Below are 22,910 nucleotides of genomic sequence, written 5' to 3' on the forward strand. Positions count from 1 at the left end.
TGCATCTAAAGTGCACGCTAAATGGATTCCAAGCTCCAATCAACATCGCCAACTCTTGAAATGACGTAGCACGGCTTTCTTTTCGCTTATAAAAAATAGCACGAATTAAATTTCTGTCCGATGAATCAACTTTTAAAAGCTTTTATATTGTTTTGAAAGCAAACTTATATAATGTGTTAGATTTTTGATAGATTTGATTTGGCTATATGATTACTTAAATCCTATACCGCAATGTTCTTTTCTTAACTTGCAACGGAGTTTAGTATTTTAAGCGATTCGAAAGAAACTACGAATTCAGTTTGCAGAGTGGTGAGCAAAAGTGTACAGAGTGTGATAGCTCTCTATTCATTGGAGACTGCAGTATAAAAAAAATCAACTGCATCAGACTACCAAAAAGTAAATTGAAAATAATAAAGATGCTCCAAATTATTCAGTAAGTTTAATCATTTTGAAACATTTAGTATCACAATTATTTTTAAAACACTCTCAACGTGCTCAAATCATTTTTGAAGCTTTTATTATCACAAGTATTTTAAAACACTTTCAACAAACTCAATCGTTTTGAAGCATTTAGTATCACAAATATTTTCAAAACACTCTCAACGAACTGAATCGTTATGCAGCATTTATTATCACAGATATTTTAAAACACTTGCAACAAACTCGTCAGGGAATTCAATATGAACACTATGATCAGCACCTGGAATACCAATTAGTTCAGCGTTCGGAAAATGCTTTCGGATTGATTCTTCCTCATTGTATCTAGAATGAAGAAAAAAAAATTGCTAATCATAACATATTATATTGAATCGACTCATTAACATAACTAAAACAAATGTCACAATTAGTAAATGTTAAATATTTCATAATTTTCAAACATAAAATTTATGCAAAGGATTTTATTTTTTTCGTTTCAACCTATATTTCCGATTTAAGGTAGCCAATCGGCATAATTATTTTAGATACGATACAGTGTGTCACAACTGTTTAGAACATTTAGAACTATTCTAAAATTTTAAAACAATCAGATTTCGCTCCGATTATTTTATTGTTAGTGATAAAAAGATATAAGAAGATACGAAGTAGAAAACAAACCAAGGCTATAAAAAAAAAAACTCGCACAGATAAAAATTAAAATTTTACTTAACCCCCAAAAATATACTCAGAAGATAGAGACAGATTTTTAACGAATTATTAGAAATTTGAGTATTTTGTTACATGTTTGCCTACAATTATGAATTTTTGAGGTTACTTTTAAATTTAATTCCTATTGCCAAAGCAATTTATGCATGAACTGAATTTCATAAAAGATACATATACTCACCAAGTTTCTGGTAGATACTACAATTTTTGAAAGCGTGCCCCCTTGTTCAACTAGCAAACATTCTAATGCTATTCCAGTTTCCTCCATATGTTTAATAACATGTTTTATCCACTCTCTGTCCTCAACACTAATGCTCTCGCGCTACTGTTTTCATTAGAAATTCATATAATCTTCAGTTTTATTTAAATAAACTTCAATGTGTTATAGGGGCTTCGCTCATCAACCACTGTGTTTACTTCTTATTCAATAGTAATCTTCAAGAGGAAAGAAGGGTTTTAATTCCATTTTTAGCAAAAATCATGATTTGATTGCCATATGTTGCATTTTGAGGATTTATGAGGATAGGTATTAGCAAATCAATAACTTGGAAATAGGTCTTTTCTGTGAGTTTTCACATGGTGAAGTGGAATAGTTCCTGCCAGTGAGCAAGTTATTTTTTTCACCCTGAGACAGCGTTCATGGACAAAAAGCAAAAGTTAACGTCAAGGGGTCAAAACTTTCAACAGCTCTCCTGACCAAATTATATGTAACTGGGCATATTTCCCAAACTATATATAACAAACTGGGGCATATTTCCCAGATTGCTGCTGCTCCCATCTTTTGGTGATCAAGAATCAAAAACCGTCAAAAAAGATAGGTTCGTTCAGAGAAAGTACGTTTTTGTGTCGGTTTCGTAACTTAAAATATCATCTGCCTATTTTAAATCACTTCCCGAACCATTAAAATTGAATCTGATCATAAAATCAAAAGTTTGATGTGTTTTGGGTATTTTTTTGCTTACTGTACATTTAAAAAAACATTTTTTAAAAATATTTATTATTATTTAAAGCAGACTCAACCGACAACTATCTAGGTTTACGTCCTAGGAAAGGTAAGGAGCTTATAAAGGTATATTCGGTAAGGAGCTACAGCTGTAGCTCCTTACTGAATATAAATTGTGTTTGAAAATCTGAAACAAAAATTTCTTTCTAAACCATTTCACCATTCCGTCACATTTCTCACATATGAGTAATAAAAATAATTTTTAACCTTTTTCAATACGCAAAAAGCTTTTTTACACATTTATTTTTAACAATAAACTAACGAATGTTTTTTTTTCATCATTGGGGTGCTAGATTAATTTTTATCAACAATTCACAGAAACGAAAAGCAACATATACTTACACGGCAAACATGGATAATGGGCCATATATAAAGTATGCTGGGCCATCATAATGACCTTCGGGTTCGCTGGCTAATGTGTCATAGTCTTTAAGAGCTCGTGCAATAACATCAAAGTTGTAATTGACCTCAAAACTTCCATCCGGGTTTCTCCTGAAACTTGCTCTAGATTTACGGATGTCATCCAGTTTTGAATATAACGGCTGAAATGTTAAATTTATAAATGAAGTTCAAGGAGATAAAAAGTAATAAACCACATTTTATATAGATTTCGTCTTTCTATTGCGCATAGTTATATCCAACAATCTACAGCAGTGGTGCAAATCTCCATGAAGAGTTGGTGATACAAAACTAATTCACTTTCAATAGAAATCACACAAGAGTTTATAAATATACAATCTGAAACAAAATAATTTTTCTACTTTGATGATCATACGATAGTGTAAATACGATCATAAAATAAATACGATAGCTAAATTCGCTTTTTTTTAAATCTGTTTTTATAAAAACACATTAATTGCAAAAAAATAAAAAATAGAGAGGGGTATAATTTTGGGAAATTTTGCATTATTTCGTACTATTATGAGCATATCAAAGTCTAGCTTCTGTTGTTTTCCCATTTTCGCACATTTAATATACTCCTTAAATATCTCCCAAAACCTTATATTCTAATGCCACTTACCAACTACTAGCAAATGTGCTTGGTGAATTCCAGCAAATTTAAGGTAAAAGGTGTATTTCCTGTTTTTTCAGTGGCGCCATCTATGGCCACGAATAAAGCTTTAGCCATACACACGTCAGTTTTACAGTTAGCCAGTCCTATTATACTCCATTCACTTATCCACAGAACATCCATTTGATCTGAACCAGAAATTAATCTATCGCCAACTCAGTACCCCCAGAAGTATTGATTTGTTATGAGCATATTGATTTGTTATGAGCATTTGTTACATGTACCAGTCACCATTTAATACACAGGAATTTTTCAGCCAGTGGGATTCGAGCTCCCGTTCTCACGAACATGAGCCCAACCAGGCTAAATTTGTACATTTCTGACCTATTTAAGTTGCACCAATTACCATAATACTAGTTATGCCTAGTACCAAAATCAACAGCTACTTTTCAACTGTAAAGACCTTGTCGCTTTTAATGCAAACAAACTTGGAGATTTTTTGATCTCTTAGTCATCGTCAAACATAATCACATTCCTCGATGATATTCGCGTACTCTAATCATTATTAAAATACTTGAAGATGATCTAATTTTTAAAATATTCCCAAACTAAAGCAAAAAATCATTTAAGTTTATTTTTCGAGCATGCAAAGCAATGTCTATGATTGCCGATTAATAGGAACAAGCACCGATCGTTTTGGTGTAAGGAATATTTACTTTTATGCTTCAAAAATTTCAATAGGAATGATCTGAAGAGTTCATTTGATTAACTCTTCAGAACAAAAACACTGAATTTCACTTCATTTCGCATTCAATTATAAAATTAATAATGTATTCTTAAAGGGTGCAAACTGAAATAAATTTGAAAAGTATATTTTATTTTTTGCAATTTTTTTTAAAATTTCAATCTAAAAATTTTAAAAAAACGTTACCTCTTTTTTATTACCTCTTTTTCAGCATAGACTTTTGCGTTTTTAATTTTTCCAGAAGCTTTTTAAATAGGGCGTTTTACTATGCCCTTTTTACTTTTTAGGAATATTAAAAAATACAAAACAATTTGGGACTTTTCAACAATATAACTTATATACGAAATGCCCTATTTTACGAAATTTACGAAATATGTCGTCTCCCTAGATAAAATGTTTTAAAATTTGTAAACAACTGATACTTTCTAAAATAGATGAAATTAATTTTAAACTAAAAAATGCTTTTAAAAAGTTTTTTTTCCCATGTGGCCTTTTATAGGGTGTTTTGATTAAAAATAAATAATGCTGGTATAGTACAAGAAAGCAGTTCAGTATCAAGTTAATAACGAAATGTATTCCAAAAAATATTGTTACTCCCAAAATATTTTTCCACGCATATTAGTTACATAATATGAAATTAAATTATATCTCTTAACATAATAATAATATATCTCACTTGCAAGTGCGAATAATACTATGAAAAAGTGCATAAGAGAAAACGAAATTACTTCTAAATAAAGACATAAAAAGGACAAAAACGAACTTTATCATACTTCCGTTTCACAGAAAAAAAATTTGAATGAAAAATGATAGGAAAACCTATAGTATATTACATCTCATAACATAATAATAATGTATTACACTTGCAAGTGTGAATAATATGAAACAATATGTAAAAGAAAATGAAATTACCTTTGAAAAAAAACATAAGAAGGAAAAAAACAAACTTTATCATATTTCCTTTTCACAGAATAAATTTTGAGCGAAATATGAAAGAAAATAAGTAAATACAACAGTAAATTACATCTCATAATATTATATTTATATATCACTTACAAGTACGATACATGTAAGAGAAATATAAAATGAAAATACGAAACAATATATTAGAGAAAATGTAATTTACATTGAAAAAAACGTAAAAAAGGAGAAGAACAAACTCTATCATCTTCCGTTTCATAAAACAAATTTTTAGCGAAATATGAAAGGAAAATCACAGAAGCAGTTTGTATATCAAGTATATGTTCAGGAAATATAGCACAAATAACAAGTTAAATCATAACTACAATTAAGGACAACAAAAAAATTATAAAAACTGAAATAAAGGAATTTAAATAAAAGCATGTTTATTATTAATTGTTTAAATCATAGTAGCCTTACACTGTCCTTTGGAATCTTTTCGATAATAAAATTATTCGAAAATTCCATTGCGTCTTTTTCACTTAATCCTTTCGGCATGTGTTGAGTACTTTCTTTTCTCATGCATAGAAGAGGTAAACCAGCATCTGTGAATGCTCTTGGAAATCTCTTAACATACATATCCTCCACGAAAATCTTCTCTATTCTCTCAGGCTGAAATGATGAAATTAAATCGTCAAGTATTTTTATACGATAAGTCCTAAAGCAGTAACAGATTAGAGTAAGAAAATTGTTGGTTCAGATATCAAAGACAAAACTCAGAATGCCTCACTAATACACCGTTAGAATTTTTGGAACTTATTTAACCATAATATCGTTCGTATTTTCTGTTATCTTAATATAGGACTAAGCCATAAAAACAATATATTATTTTTTAAACTTGATTATACAAAGACAACGATTGCTGTGAATTTGCATCGTATAATAGTTCAAGATACTGATATTAGAATTAAACTTGGTACCAATTTTTCTAAGAGTGCAGAGGTACAAAAATTGAAAATAAACAATGAAAAATATAGTGCGGCTTTCAGGAGAACTCCTCCAGACACCCGTCATACGTCGTGGCGGGTACTATGGCTACGAGGAAAGGTCACTTCGAATAGGGTTATGGGGTGAATCGTTTTGTCTTTATCTAAGCGTAGGTCCTCATGAGTTAAGCAATCCACACATTCTTTCCTCCATCCCCCCCCCCATTAGAAATGTGCTCTCGCTTATTACCATACCAGCAGACAGCCCCAGACTGTCAGTCTGGAGGAGTTCTCCTCAAAGCCGCACTTTTTTTAAATACGTTCTTCTTTGTTGTTTTGTTTTTTATATATATTTTTACAGAAGGTTGTTAATGGTATGGTAAGTGAACAATACAATTAAATACATTCATGCAAATTTCATGCAAAAATCATCATTTGACTTAAATTGGTGCAATATTAATCGAACTGCATTATGACAATTTGAAGTTTTAAAAGAAAACTATAATCACAAGCATCATTCAGTTATCTTAAATTGTTTTCTCACAGGAACGATACAACCGATTGACTTCGAAGTTTTACTTCAATATTAAAAGTCTTACAGATAAATTTGTGCAGGAATTTCCATTGCCTTCCAATACACGTCTGGCATCATAGATTTATCTATTTAACTCACTGGCATAGAGGCCCATACAAAATAATAAGCAGCCCTAATAATGAAAAACCAAAAAAGTAAACTGCCCTAAGACAAAAAATTTGTCAGTGACTTCAAATAAAGTAAAAGAATTGTACACAAAATCATCAAAACACCCAAATCTTTTATTTAAATCAGTGATAGTTGGAATTTTGTCGTTTTTAGGCTTCGGTGATTAAAACATCTCAATAATTTTAATCATAGTTTATACCAAAAATATGTGAAAGACCTTTTTACATTCTAAATTCCAACGAACTCATAAGAATTATTCATCTTCAAAAATATATACTCATTTTGTTTTTCCAAAGTACCACGAAATGTAAAATTGTTTTTAAGTGATTGTGTTTGTTTAATCTATTTTAAACTGATGACTGTTCTATCTGAATACGTAAGATAATAATACTTATTGAACATGTACATGTTATGTATCGATACTATGCTGTAAAAAGTATCAGTTTATTCCAGACATTCTTCACATATTTGACGGTTTAAAACTGTTTCATTGGGAAAACTGTTTTTCACCTTAGTAATAAACGTCAGTACGCATTCTAGTTTTAGCTTACCGTACGAAACTTTACCTTTTCTGAAATCATTTTACCATTATTTTCTGTACTTGTTCTTACTTTTCAACAAGTATTTTATGGTTTTAAACATTGCGTAAATAAAATAAAAAATTCGCCTTCATTATCTAATTGATACTCTACCTGATTATTATCTTTCTTTTGAAATAATTTTTTTTTGTTGCGTTAAGTTTCGAATAGCAACAAGGCGGCCCCTATAGTTTTAACCCCTTGCAATGCAGAAAACTTTCATCAAAAAATTTAACCAAGGGAATTGCGGTCATCGTATGCATATCCATAACAATGAGATTTGCTTTTTCCTAAGATTTTTTAAAAGGAAAAGTGGTTGGTTAAAAGCCACGTTGTTTAAGAGATAAGAACTATGAAAATTTTTGTCTTTTATATCACAGTAAAAAGTAAGTCGGGCAGTTTTCATCTCACAGCCCCTGAAAGAGTTAAACTTTTTTAAGAAACAATTTCAATAAGTAACACTTAAAAGATAAAGGTAGTTTCAAATTTTTCTTCATAGTAATACAATCCGTTTGCAATGGCTCAAGGGACAGAGCGTTTTCCTTTCACTGCGGTGATCTAGGTTTAAATACCAGTAATGACTTGGTGATACGAATTCTGCTCCTAGCTCGCCTTGACCACAGTGCTATCATAAAGTATCCTTATCAGGTGCGTGTAGAGATTTACTTTATAACTTTTACATAAAAAGCTTGTTTTGGTATGGTAAAGAATCATCCTGACTATGGAATTTTTACGAAGAAAACTTGTTCTTATATTTTTAAAAGACAGTTGCGACAAAGAATGTATAAGATTTTGTAGTATCTCGTAATTTTTACCCAAAATACTTCTCCTTATATGGTAAAACATCGTTGAGGCTACGGATCTGTTTCGTAAGTTTTACAGTTTTCCACAACCAATTCAGTTGAAAGTTTCAAATCGTAAATTTTAAGAGATTTTCTTACAGTGAAACAATATCCTTTGAAAATATCAATATATCATTAATTTTAAGTTAACAAAATAATGTTATGAAAATAACATGTTTTAAAAATACAGGAAAAGGAAATTCTCACTTTCTTCAGGGCTGCATGAATTGCCGTCACACCTCCCATGCTGTGTCCAACTAGAATAGTCTTTGAAATGTTCTTAGTGTCCATAAAGTGAAGGAGATCATGAATATTCAGATCAAAACTAAATTCATCGTTGTAATCGCTCTCTCCATGATTTCTTGCATCACAGGTGTACGCCTGAAAAGCAAAATAAAAACTTATATTAAATAAATTGTGTCATTTTAAATAAATAATCCCAAGAAACTGAAGCGGTAATATATTATCTGATTAAAAACTTTATTCGCTTCAAAAATATTTATATAAGAAATAGCAAGTTTACATATTTCAAGCGCTCCAAAACAGGCACCCATTTTCAAAACTCGTCAGGCGTATATGAGAAGAAACAAAAGTGTTTTTAAGTATAAAATGCAAAGATATTAACGGAGAATGAAAAAAAGAGCTGAGAAACAAAACTCGAAAAATCAGAGTGGTTGTTCTAGTTTTGTTTTTATATATTTTTGAAGCAAATGATGTTTTAATTCAGGTAATTAAAATCAGTTAGTAGTCATTTAAAGAAAAACTTAAAATGCTGTCCATCCATTCAAAACTTTTGAAACAATTTGTCAAATATTTTGAAAATAGCAGATATGTTAAAAAATAATTACTAATATGCTTTGAGTTAAATTAATGCTTAATTGGGTTATTACTCTTCAATTTGAAATATTTAACTACTTAACTATTCCATTTTCCCGCTATACCATAAATGAGCATAGTTTTCTTTAAAAAAAAAACATTGTATTCTAACCGAATATATTAATTCAAATCGGCAATCAAAACGATTACAAGTATACTTTATTAATTTCTGATAATTTTTAATTATTGCGAAAATTTGGCATTTTTACATAAAACTTTGAAGGTATAAAACGAAGAAAATAAAACGAAAACATTTTACAGGGGATAAAATGGAAGAAAGAAAACTATTTATATTTTGAATACTTAAATCTTTATTTCTTTTCAAAATTCAGCTTTAAAACGCGAGATAGACATTCTGTTATGAACAACTTATTGTCAGTCTTTATTTTACACTGCATGACAAAATTGATAAATAAGAAGTATTATTCACAAAGCATAATACATTGAACAAGTGAAATTCACCGTCTTAAATGAAGTTCAGAAAAACCTGTCCTTGAAATTGTTTTATAATCCTATCTCTCTTGGATTACTAGAGACATCTATTGGAAACACTGCAAAGTAAAAAATGTGAAAGATCCGGACAAATTAGCAGATTGTTTTTTTTCTTAAAAATACACTATTTGTGCGGTGTTAAGCGGTCAAAAAAAAAAGCTCATTTCGCGGAATTCGAATAAATCAATCACTCGACCAAACAGACATCATGATAAACTTTGATATCACTGGTCAAGTAATTAGTTTCTACTCAATATCCACGGCCTCTAGGGAGCAGTTTACCTAAACAAAACTTCATTGAAGTTGTTTCTTTATAGCAGTTGTGTATAATTTGTTCTTTTTTTGTTTGAATTTTATAAATTGCCATGATAATAATTAATAAGATTCTGACTCTGTGTCAGAAAAACTGAAATTCGTAAATTTTTTAACACATTTTTTCCCGTAATTTTTAAAGATTTATAATTTGTAAATTTAAAAATTTAAACAAAAAGAGAAAATAATTTATTATAGAAAATTAATTTTTTCTATTATTCTGAAATTCTAATACTTGAAATAAGAAAACACAATTTAAGTACTTACAAAAAATTAAGTAAATTAAATGAAATAAATAAATGAAATGAAATAAAGAACATTTTTGCAAGCTATCTAAGCTGTACAAAACATTAAATTTCATAAAAAGTACAATAAATTAGAAAATGTTTATAATTTCTGAGATAGAGTCTCATTATCGTTTGTTGGCGTTCAATTACTTAGTAATTAAAACATTTTAGCGGTTTTAATTTATCCGTAATGTAAATCCTAATTATTTTCATAATATGATTTTCTTTATATAATCAAGTCTTTCAAAATATGATTTTACTCATGTTACTCAAGTTAGAAGTTGCTTTGATATCTGGGCTGTGTACAAAAATACAAAAAAGGTCAGAAACTAGAAGAGCATTTCACAACATTTACTAAGATGTTAAGTTATAAATCAAGAATAATAAAAAAAGTTATTGATCTTCAAAAAATAATTTCATTTCTATAATGAGCATTTAGATGGAAACCTATTACCGTCAAGAAATCTGAAAAACAATTTCGAGGTTTTCATTTGCTTGTGTTGCAAAATTTGATTATTTGAATTTAATCTTAATTAAAATAAATTATTCTTATAACTTTCGTGAATATGATTGTACACCGATATTTAAATTGTGAGTTACTTTGATTTCTGGGTTGAATTAAAAATAAGAAGGGGATTCGTTGAATTCACAAAGATGATAAGCCATGGATGATAAAAAAAAAAATTAGTTATTAAAATATAATTCCTTTTAGATAATGAACATTTAGCTGGAATCTTATTACATATAAATGCGATCTGAAAAGCATTTTCGTGATTTTCCATAGCATGTAACGCAAAATTTTATAATTTAAATTTAATCTTGATTAAAATAGGCTATTTTTTTAGCTTTCATAAATATAATTGTACTTCGATACTTAAATTACGACTTACTTTGCTTTATGGGTTGAGTTAATAAGAAGAGCTTTTCGTTACATTCAGAAAGATGATACCCTATCTAATAAAAAAGGGTTGTTTTTAAAAAAATAATGTCATTGAGATAATGATGAACATTTAGCTGGAATCCTATTACAGCCAAGCGATTTGAAAAACATTTTCGCGGTTTTCCTCTGCGGGTAGCGCAAAATTTGATTATTTTAATTTAATCTTAATTAAAATAAATTGCTCCTATAACTTTCATAAATTCATATTTTTATAATTCATATTTTCATAACTGCTTTTTGCAACAGCTTTTCATGATTGTTAGATCAACTGTAGAATATTTTTAATCAGTCACCCTCTAAACTATTTCTTATAATGGAGAAAACGTCAGGTTAAAGATATACCACAGCTATAAGGAAATGAAAAGCATTTAATATGTATTTAACTAATAAGCAGTTACTCAAACGCTGTATTTTCTGGACAACAATAGAGAATTATTGATTGATTTTACTTTTGAATGGAAGGGATAGGGATTTTACTTTTGATGGACTGATTTTTCTTTCGGATGTAGAAAAATTCTTTGCTCAAAAAAATTCTCGCCACATTGGCAATTTTTAAATAAACAGTAATGATTTTTAAAATATTTAAATTATTTGCCCGTTCTAAAACTTAGATAATTCTTCACGGCAAAATTTCTTAGTTTAAAAAGCTATGAAATTTTGCGGCTATGAATTTTCACGTCAGAATTTCATAGGTTAAAAAACTATGAAAATATGAACTCTGTCTCAAGTGTAGCGCACTTAAACTAAGTGTTTTTTTTTTAAATATTTTTATTCGAAAAACATTTTTAAAATTCTAATAATATTGAAACATTCTAATAATATTGCTAGAAATCGATAATAAGATTAACACTAGTATATTTCCCATAGACGAATTATTAGATGTAATTTTTAAAACAAAATTTGTACTTTCATAAAAGATATTTGATTTCAAGCATACATCAATTGTTAAACTCAAACTTCTTTATTAACAAATATAGAATGAAACTTTACCGTTCTTTTGGTTTTATCTGCAATTCTTTGAGGTATATCATTCCAGTATTCTTTTGAAGCTGTGATCCCATGGAGGAAGATAATGGGGGACAATGTGCCATCTGCACCACTACTTGGCTCAAATACATTATAGGCAATATTTACAGGTTTAAAGCTAAACGAAAATCATGAAAATGTTTAGAAATCTATTCTTATACAACAACAAAAAACCTAAATCAAAAGGGTTGTGAAAGAAAAACATGTAATATGTTCTTTACCAGGGGTAGTTAAAATCGTGTAGTCTGTAGACTTAAACATTTCTGGCTCAATAATCTTGGAGTCACTAAGTCATACAGTCTACACTCTTTAACAAGATCTTCCATTAAAATGACCCTTCCGTTATAACAACTGATATATTGTTTATCTAAACTGAGAACTGCCTTAGCCATTCGTCTGGAACCATGGCTGTCACCCACTCGCATCGACCACAGTGCTGACATAAAATAGCCTCAGTGGTTATCAGTCATGGCTATTGATCATGGATTAGTGTCCTCGTTGACGTTATGTTAATTCGTGTTTTTCCTCTCCATGCAACGTAAATGCGGGTTAGTTTCTTCAAAAAGTCCTCCACAGAGGCAAATTTCTCCCAATACTTGATCCAGAAGTTCCCTTGTCTTTTGGATTGGGTTCAAAATCATAAGGCTTCGGAGTTGAACAGTGTTAGTAAACCCTAAATTGGGTCGGCTGTTCAACGACGGTTATAAAATAAAATAACCAACATAACTTTAAGTTATTTTAAAAATAAGTCTAATGTAACGTGGTGAGTTGGTAGTTTATTGCTCTTTCAGTAAGGGCTATTTAATTTAATTTGCACTAGGCTCAGAGTGGTAAATGTTTTTCATAAATAGTGTTATAAAAGGTTAACTGTAATAACCAGGAAAAAATTATAATTAGTCTGATTTGCAATGCGATCAAAGTAACGAAGGTTCATTTTAAATAGCTTTATGAGAGGTTAACTGCAATATACCTAAAAAAAATTCAATATGAAGTAGAGTTTCGCTCACTGTTTAATTATCCAAAGGGTAGTAAGTATATGTAATGATTATATAAAGGTATATAATGTAGTGATTTGTTATTCAAAATGTATTTATAATAAGCCTAAAAATATTCTGTTCAATAAGTCCTTAAAACTTTTTCAATTAGTCTGACACAATTCAAAATTCGGGTGGAAGTATCAAAGAACAGGATTTTTTTTTAAATTACAATACGACAGTCTGCTGATCTTTATGTATTGTGATTGAGCTTTTTTAATGAAATAAAAAAAATTTATTAAATTAATTTCTTTAACATCTATAAAAGCTATAAGTAAATCACATCATTAGAGTAAATAAAAATAAAAAAATAAAAGAAAACTTCTTACTCCTCCATGTCTTCGTCGGGAAATTTTCGCTTTTCGTGTATTTAACACTGCCACTAATTTCTATTTGTGTTATTGATAGAGAAGCTTTCTACCGACATGTGATTGTCTCGAGATAAAACAATAGATATCAAACGGGTTGATAAAAATTATCTTTAATCAAACTAACACATTGAATACAGCAGTCATGTAAATATTTTTACAGTGAACACAATAAGTTTGAAAAGTTAGTTTCTTATTAAATAAAATTATAATAATGCCAATTTTGAATTTCTCCAATTGTATAATCTATTCCAAGTTGCAATACAGTAAAAATTATTTATTTTTCTGAATGCAACATAGCGTTAAAAACATTCATCGAATTATGCATATAGTTTTGCAAAATTTATCTAAATTTAACGATTACACGGGAGAGCAATTATTTTTTTCAGTTGCATGAGTTTTTTCAACAGATCTTATATACTTTCATACAGCTGATTTCACATGATAAACTTTTAAAGAGCATCAATGAACTTTTTCCTTGTGTGCTTCTGAGCAGGTCATACTAGGAAACGTCCCCTAGCCGCGTACGACGATATTTCCGGGTAAGGGTTTCTTACTCAGTTTTAATCCTGATGAAGGGCTCTAACTCCCCTGGAAGTAGGTCCTAACATTTATGCCTCCTTCCATTACATATAACATTTTTAAACTTGTGCATTTTGACAAAAAATAAACTAAAAATGTCCTTTAAAAAATTATATACCTTTAGGAGCAAAATTAATTTTATACCCAACTTAGGCAATATCAAGTATTTGTATATATGTAACAGTGTGTTGTCTTTCCAATAGTATCAAATATACCGCGTACAATGTCATACATTATTTTTCTTAATGTAGCATGAAGTTAAAAACTTTAATGTAACTATGCATATAGTTACGTGAAATTTATCTAGATGTTTCAATCACTTTATAGTTATATTATTTATTCAAAATAGGAATACATCAGTAATAAATTAAGAAGATTGAGATATTTTTAGCTGTCTTGAAAGTAATAGTGAAAGTGTCTTGAAAAATAATTTTATGAAAGTAGTGTCTTGAAAAATAATTATATCGGTGTTTATTTATAAATTATTAGCAATCCTTTAATTAAGAGTATTTTCCAGAAAGTTGATTTCAATATAACTTTCCTCATTATTATCCTCAATTTTTATTTTATTTTTCATTTTTTAAGTGCATAAATCTAAAAGTGTTCATTATACTATAAAGTAGACTATAAATGAGATATATTTTTTATATTATATTTTTCGTATAATAGTGATTAATTGATGTTTGTAATACAACGTATTAATACTAAATAATCATCAAGATTATCAAGCATTTAATTTTCGAACGAATGTTCAATATTCAGCATGTATTTATTGTATAGAGCAATTTAAATAAGTTTTTGTGAAACAGGTTAGTGAATGAAATTGAAATTGTAACGGAGAAAATTTATTAGATTTAAATTTTTTCCGATAGAGTCGAAAACGAAACCTCTAGAACCAAATTTAAGTTAAAACAATATAAATTTTGGTAACTTAGAATGGAGTTGATTTTTTTAATTACGGTCTAACTTACTGTTTTTCACCAAGTAAAAAATGATTACTATTATTTATGGGGTTTTGCGAGCGCCATGAGAAGGGGGTGCCCCCTTAGTAATTCTTTAAAACTCTTATTATAAGAAGTAATCAGTAATATAGTAATTCTTTTGAGGAGGAGCTACTTAGTAATTCTCTTAACTCTCTCTAAAAGAGAAACTCCTCAGTAATTTTATAAAAATTTTACCTAAAATTGTAATAAATGAAAAATAATTAAATTAAACCTTAAATATGCCGAAAACCTCTTTGTAATTCTACAGGGAGGGAGCCTCACAGTCATTCACTAAACTTTTTCTGAGAAAAGAACATCTCAGTAATTCTCTGAATATTTCACTTTTGAAAGTAATAAGTAAAACATAATTAAAAAAATATTACAGATGAGAAAGTTGAGTAAGATCTGGTAGCTAAGATTCGAAGGCTAAGGAGCTAAATTGTTTGAACTAGAAAATGCCGTATTTAATCAAGATATTCATTGTTTAAATGTGTACGATATATAATTCCTGTAAAGTCAATGATGTGCTGTACCGTAGTGGACTGATCATTAAGGCACGATTCCCATCAGATCACAGAAGTCAAGCATCACTGGCTGCTGTCAGTGTGCGGGTGGGTGACTACTTGGATCAGTCTGCATAGGAGCCGCGGTTGAGCTATATCAGTCCTCTTTAAACTGTTCTAACGTAAAGTGCTCGACTTCGCGTGCAGGTCGTAGGGGTACCAAAGTGGGGGTGCCATCCCCTCTGCAGAGGATCAAAATTATGATGGCATGTCTTGGGATCATCCTCTGGGATGTTTCTCATGCCGTCACCTATAGCCCATTTTCAGCTCTAGTGAGACGTAAATGAACCAAAGCAACAACAACAATGATGTAATACTTTTTTTCTTTATTTTACAATGAATTTTTTTTTTCTAGAAGAAGTCAAATCCCCCGGTCTTACCACACTAGGGGGATAAAACCAGGTACCCATGTTAACTTCATTGAAAATGTAGAAATGCCAAAATTTCCGTGAAAAAGTTGGTAGGAGGTTCTATTATATATGACAATTTAAGGAAATTATGAATGTAATTTACAAGTGATGTAGTCAAGGCCATAATCAATGAGGGAGAGAAAGGAACAATTGTCCTCTACCCCGGGACTGTTGTAGTCCTGACTAAAATTCCTTACAAAAAATATATAGCTTATTATTTCTTTTAAGGGAATATACAAATATGAAAATGAAGCTTTTTGAGTTTCGAAGAAGAGGCCCCGCAAAATTTTTATCCCGGAGGCTCGTTAAACCTTTGTTCAGCCTTGGGTGTAGTTGTCTTCTTCCTCTGCAGCATTTCAGCTTTCGTGGCCTCAGCGTAGATATACATCGGGTACCGTGTCTATCTCCGAGAGCAGATGTTATCGAAACGAGACAGAACAGTGGGCGAGATTCTTACTATTTGATAAAATATAAATCTTTAGTAACAGTAAAGTAATCTAGACTAAAAATAATTTTTATAACTCTTATGACCAATAAATAAGGATATCTTAAAAACAGGAGAACATTAGAGAGTTGACGTTGCAAAACAAACTTATCTACACAGATTCCATCTACTCAGAATCAACAACACCCCAATGTGGTCCCAATAAGTCCTTCTTCTCAACTAATGAAATGTGATTCTAAGTTTATCCGCTAGAACACAGAACTAATTTCCAAACACTCGAGTCCCGCAGTGGACTGACTGTTAAGACACGTTTCCCACCAAATCACCGAATTCAAGCATCACTGGCTGTGGTCAGTGTGCGGGTGGGTGACCACTTGGATTAGTCTGGGTAGGCACCGATGGTGTGCGGTATTGGTCCTCGTTGAACTGTTCTACCGTAAAGTGCTCGACTTCGCGTGCAAGTCGTCGGGCTACCGAAGCGGTGGTGCCATCCCCTGGCAGCGGATCGAAATTGTGATGGCATATATTCGGGTCATCCTCAGGGATGTTTCCCAAACCATCGCCAATAGCCCATTGTGCAGCTCTAGTGTCACGTAAATGAACTACAACAACGATAACAACCATACACTCAAAGTACCGGGTCAGATCCCACTACCCGGTCTTACCCCACTCTCCTCTACCCAAAGCCAGTTAGTAATTATATAGGGAAGTAGCAATTTAAAAATTCTCAAAATTCTCTAAAGGAGGAGCTACAGAACAATTTTGTAAGCTTAGCTCTAAACTATTCCCTAATCTCACTTAAAAAAAGTAACAAATAAAGCATTATTAAGAAACTTTTTGATTTACCCTTTGGTGATTTTATAGAGAAAGAGCACCATAGAAATTATTTAAAATCTCTAAAGAAGACGATCGTCAATAATTCTCAAAAATTTCCTTTTAGTAATAAATAAACCATTATTGAGGAGAGTTTTACGTATCCCTTTGGTAATTCCTTAAGGAGGGAGTTTATTTGTAATTCTCAATAATCACTCTCAGGAAAGATCCTCTCAGCAATTCTTTAAAATCTTCACTTAAAAAGCTTACAAATAAAAAATAATTAAAAGAAACCTTTCACGTACCGAAAGCTCCCTAAGTAATTTCTATTGGGGAGAAGGCTTTTAGAGGTTCTCTATACTTTTGAGAAAAATACCCCCAGAAATTCTCTAAAAATGTCACCTAAATAATAAATAAAATATGATTAATAGAGGTTTTATGTATCTGAAGTCTTTTAGTAATTCTTTAGGATGAAAACCCTAGAGTAATTTTCTAAATTTTCTATGAGAAAGGAGTCCTTCAGTAATTCTCTAAAAATTTATCTAAAATGTGTTAAAGTAATTACGAGAACTCCTTAGCGTATCAATAAGAGAGAAGATCCTTAATATTTCTTTCAACTCCCTCTAAGGGTGTAATCGTTTAGTAATTCTCTGAAAATATTACTACTAACGTAATAAGAATAATAATTTAGAAAATTTTTACGTACGTGAAGTTTGCTTTACGGTCAGATGATTTCAGTGAGTAGAGAGAGATTCCCACAAACCACAGAAAATCGAGAGCCTGTGAAAATCCAATCATTTTGTAACAAACATAACTATATAAAGGCGTTGTCTCTTCTCCGTAGTAAGCTGCTTCTTGGACTTTGAGAAACAGATTTGTTTACTTTTTTATCGTTTATTATTCAACCTTCAGGCGTTAGATAATAGTTTTCTTTTTCTAGTAAATTGTTTTAAACTGCCCATTAACTGAATATCTTTCAATGTTATAAATGTCTTCGATATTTTCAAAAATTTAAGAAAATGTTCTTGCTAGTAAAATGAAAGTAATGACTCCTCTAATACAACATATTTTAAAATTTAATGCAATAAAGCCAGGATTGTACAAAAAGGCAAGTATTCCGGCAACAAAAGACCAGTTTTCCAGATGCAGTATGTTTTGTTATGGAAAATATCGTTGCAGCTTTTTGAGTAAAACCTTATTAAAATATTAAAAGCCTGCTCCGTTTCTTATAGGTGCAGTTTAAATACTTTAGGTGCCCGTGGTTTCTAGATCCCTGGTTATAACTATTGAACAAATCGATCCAAGCTTTTGCCATAAAATTTCATAGATAATAATTTATTACGGAATTGTAATGGTATTGTATTTATCTGTCGCAACTTTGAAAAAAAAATAGCTCGTAACTGAATGAAAAAAAAATCAATCAAATTAGGTTTTTTGATTACATTGAATACTAAGAATTTTTGCTTGTTGTGTGATTTGTTTATTTACTATTTTAAATTTTTTTTTTCAGTATTTGCTTAAAACTGATCACTTATTTTGCATCCTTCGCAATTCAGCTCAATTAAATTATATGAATAGTAAATTTCTTAATTCTAGCATATATTACATTTTTAATTACTCATGGAAGCAAAATTTTAATTTTTATTTAAAAAATACCAGTATTCTTTATTTTTTATTTTGTGACATATAGGGATTTATATTTGTGACATAGTGATATTGATATTGTATATATTCTTGGCTACTTTTTTATTTAAAAAAAATTAGCATAATTAGCATTTGATTGATTTCAATTTTATTTTTTACTCATTACTGAATTAAAAATAAAATTGAAATCAATCAAAATAGGTATATTGAAAAAAATTGAATATTAGGGATTTTTTTGTTATGTGTATTCATTTATTATTATTTTTTATATATTTTATTTTATTTTTTAATTTATTCATTTACTTTATTTACTTAATTATTTATTTATTTTATTTATTTTATTTATTTTATTTATTTTATTTATTTATTTTATTTATTTATTTTATTTATTTTATTTATTTATTTATTTATTTATTTTATTTATTTATTTTATTTATTTTTGCAATTGCTTAAAACTAATAACTAGTTAACTTGTTTCGCAATGCAGCTCAATTAAATTATTGGAATGGTAAATTTCTTAATTTTAGCCAATATCACTCTCTAAATTACTGATGGGAAAAAACTTTAATTTTTACTTATGACATATCAGTATTTTCTTTTTATCAATTTTGACATGGATTATGATTTACAAATAAAACTTTAAGCTTAGAGCTGTGGCTGTAAGAAAATAGTTTCGGAAAAAGGTTTTCTCATAGCTTTTAACTTTTACGCTTAAACTTTGGTAACTAACTTATTTACCCTTAGTACATTGTGCATAGCATAGCAATAGTAAACCTTAAATAATGACAAAATTAATCCTTAAAATTATTTTATTTTAAACACATACCCACAAAACTAAAAATTATGCTGTTTTTTGCATCGATAAAACAGATAAATTGTTTTTTTATTTATTTTAAACACATGTACTCTGACCAAATAATAAGAAAAATTATTTTAGTCATAGATTGCCAACGAAAAATTATTTTGATTAAAATTAATTGTTATTTCATATTTTCTTAATACTTTTCAAAATTTAATTGCTGTTTTCGCAAAATAAAATTCTTTCATAAAATGCATCAATATATTTAGAGTATTAGTATTTCTGTCCGCAACTGAAGATGTTTATTTAAGATAGTTGCCGAAAATTTGTTGACACCAAAATAGTAGCAACTATAAATTTCAATTCTGCTTTCGGAGATTAGTGCTTTCGGAGATTTTACATAGTTTCAAGTTACAAGAACAAGTTTCATTTTTAATATTTAATTCTTTTGCTTGCAAATATTACAGACATGCTGGTTATTTTCATGTTTATAGAATAAGTATAAATTTTATCAAATTTTCTATTGCGTGTCATAAACCAAAACATATGCATACTCAAAGCATTTATTATGTAAGAAGGATATGAATTTAAAACTTTATGTCATGTATTTTATCTTTACAAAAAATATCACTATCTGAGTCCTATATTTTATCAGATAAAAGTTTTAACAAAAAAAAATGCTTGACGGGATATGTTATTTTTGAAGATAAATGCCTATTAGTGATCTTGCCCTTTATCTTTTTTCCGCTACCTCATGAAATAGTTTCTGGTTTCAAATGCAACATCAAGAAACCAAAATAACTAAATAGTTACATCATATTTTTGCGTGCTTTGTTTAAAGATGATGATTAGATTACGAACAAAATAAAGTAAAAAGCAAAATATTTAGAGTCATAATTCTCGTTATCTCTTTCTCTCTCTCTCTCTCTCTCTCTTTTACATTTCCTGTAAAAAGAATTATCTCTATTTATTTGATAAGCAGCACCAAAAATTGTCAGCCATTAATATGTTTTTATAACTTGCATTTAAACAGAAGAATTTATAATACAAGAGGTGCTAAGTGCGGTTAAAAGTTAAAAATTTATTACGGCCAGATTTTAAGAAATATTATTTTTATAAGAAAATACGTAGCTTTGATACCAAACAGTCTTCGGAAATTACATAATTTTAGCAGTTTAAAAATTGTTATTGTATAATATAATAACAAATGACAGTAAATGATAAAACGTATAATCAGATTTTTACTACTATAGTACAGTATTGATTTAACTTTTTATAATAGTCATGGTAAATCGAATACTAAAGGATCAACCAAGCATGTTTATTCCACTTAAAACAATTTGAGTGTTTAGTTTCATAAGCATGTTAACGAAATCATGTATCGAGCCTGCTACGAACAACGCCATCTAGCGATGCCTCACTGCATCTAAAGGAGTCGTTGCTTGCGCTATAGTTGTGTTTTTAACCCTTTTTTTGCGTTGCGTTCTATCTAAGCCTTTCTAAAACTCTTATGCCTCCTTACATATACATAATTTTTAATTTTCAAATACAGAAATATTTACGACAGAAAGTTAGTTATAGGTTATAGGTGTCACTAGGAAATTCTTGAACAAGGAAAGTAAGTAAATTTTCTCAACATACTAGAAGGAATAGGAATTTAATTGCAAAAGAGTTTTTAAGAAACTTATTCTATATTTTTGTTCTTATTAGTTTTTTATTATTTTAATTTTGAAATATTATTGTGACTGATGCTTGCCTTAGAGAAATTTTATATCAGGTTCAAGTTAACTTTAGTTTGAAATATCCCCTATTCGTTGTATCAATTCGTTTTCTTTTCGATTTGGCATCCAATCATTTATGGCTGGATCCATATTTAGCTAAATAGAATGATAGAAAAGGTAACAATACATTCTCTTACACGTTTGGTTGCATTTGGATATCACATGACTTTTCCCGGATTTTGGAAATGTGTTATGAAATTCCGTAATTCTATTTGTCTATACCAGCTGGCTTTTATACAAAAAAAAATGACGGCAATTTTAATTTATTTCATAACCATCGTTGAACAGTGAACCCAAATTTGGGTTTACGACTACTAGTGTTCAACTCCGCAGCCTCGTAATTTTGAACCAATCAAGAAGACAAGGAAACTCCTGGATCAGTATCCCTAGAGATATAATTTGTCATGTGAACATGGAAGCCTTTTTGACTCGAAAGATTTAGCGTGCTTCAGTCACCATTTACTGCACGGGGAATCTTCACCTGACTGGGATCGAACCCACGACCTCTTGGAGATGGACTTAGTGCCCAACCAACCAGGCTATCCCAGCTCAATCACGGCTATTGACATGGCCGACAGAAGTTACTTGAAATAGTGATTGAGTCACCATTAAATTTAAAGTCTGATAAAATCCTTTTTCAAATTGCTCCACCTAGGAATTTTTTCTTTCTAATCCGCAGCTTCTCTATGCTAAGAATATCAGATTGACATTTTTTTTTAAAAGTATTTAAGCATTCTAAAATATTTTTAGAAAAACTCAAATCTTCATACATTAGGGATATGGAGGTAAAAGGTAACAAATTTGGTTACTTAAAATGCAAACTAATCCAGAAATTTAATATAAATTTCATTAATTAGCTTATTTAAATTTTATTTATTCATTTGTTTTTAGATATTTAATATTATTATTTTTGCAATATATTTTATCTTCGTAATTACATTTTTTTTTTACATATTCAAACGTATTTCACTTCGTGATTCGACAAATACAAATAACATGATTTTTTCTTCCAATTCCTTACTTATGGTAGGCTTATTTAATTATCTGATATTAAAAGAATTTTTGCGTATAAACCAATTTTTTTCATTTTTTGAATCCGATTTTAAAAATATCGAAAATTAAAGGATATATGAATGTGTGAATAGTATAATTTAAAGGAAGCATTATTTTGGCACTGATACAAAGCTTTCTTAGCTCCTATTACTCAACCCCAGTATCAAAAACCTCTGATATTTATTTGCAGCATCATGTAAAAATTTTAAAATTTGTCTGTAAGTCTTATTTTACTCTTGTATTACTCAAGCACTGTAATTTGTTGGTTCATAAGTTTTTACAGACAAAACTATTTAATATTGCAATAAATGATAAAATACCTTCCCTATACCAAAAGAAAGACTTTGAAATTAATTAATTAAAAATTTATTAGTTGTGAACTTATTAAGGGAACGAAGAAAAACTTGGTAACAGGGGAATACAAATGAGAAATATTCCAGATTTCAATTTATTTTAGATGATTGAAATAAATAAACATTAAAATTAATATTTACAAAAAAATGAACCGAACACCAGGTAAACTAATTTAAAACATTAAGTAAGTTTAAAACATTATTTAATTTGGAAATAAAAAGTTCTTTCTGAAGTAA

At 29.5% G+C, this 22,910-nt stretch overlaps 1 protein-coding gene across 2 annotated transcripts; it reads right to left on the reverse strand.

Annotated features, from left to right (window-relative positions):
- Positions 1-426: 426 nt before the first annotated feature.
- LOC107442548 (sn-1-specific diacylglycerol lipase ABHD11) lies at positions 427-17,909 on the reverse strand. Of its 2 annotated transcripts, none has more exons than XM_016056174.4 (6): positions 17,750-17,909; positions 11,810-11,963; positions 8,120-8,293; positions 5,284-5,475; positions 2,489-2,688; positions 427-762 (listed from the first exon to the last, which is right to left on the reverse strand). In XM_016056174.4, the coding sequence occupies exons 1-6, from the start codon at positions 17,839-17,841 to the stop codon at positions 633-635; spliced, it is 942 nt and encodes a 313-aa protein (XP_015911660.2). In that variant the 5' UTR covers positions 17,842-17,909; the 3' UTR covers positions 427-632. The 2 variants fall into 2 exon arrangements, with proteins under 2 accessions (XP_015911660.2, XP_015911724.2); XM_016056238.3 differs by lacking the exon at positions 17,750-17,909 and adding an exon at positions 13,209-13,366.
- Positions 17,910-22,910: the final 5,001 nt, after the last annotated feature.

The sequence above is a fragment of the Parasteatoda tepidariorum genome, chromosome 2 (genome assembly GCF_043381705.1).
Source record: "Parasteatoda tepidariorum isolate YZ-2023 chromosome 2, CAS_Ptep_4.0, whole genome shotgun sequence".
Taxonomy (NCBI): domain Eukaryota; kingdom Metazoa; phylum Arthropoda; class Arachnida; order Araneae; family Theridiidae; genus Parasteatoda; species Parasteatoda tepidariorum.

Bases quoted from the DNA above. Each gene is read 5' to 3' on its own strand.
- LOC107442548 (XM_016056174.4), bottom strand. From the start codon at position 17,841: ATGATTGGATTTTCACAGGCTCTCGATTTTCTGTGGTTTGTGGGAATC. The intron at 5,476-8,119 runs GTGAGAATTTCC...TCATCATTTCAG, and splicing joins TTCATGCAGCCCTGAAGAAA to CCTGAGAGAATAGAGAAGAT. The intron at 2,689-5,283 runs GTAAGGCTACTA...TTAACATTTCAG, and splicing joins AAAAGATTCCAAAGGACAGT to CCGTTATATTCAAAACTGGA.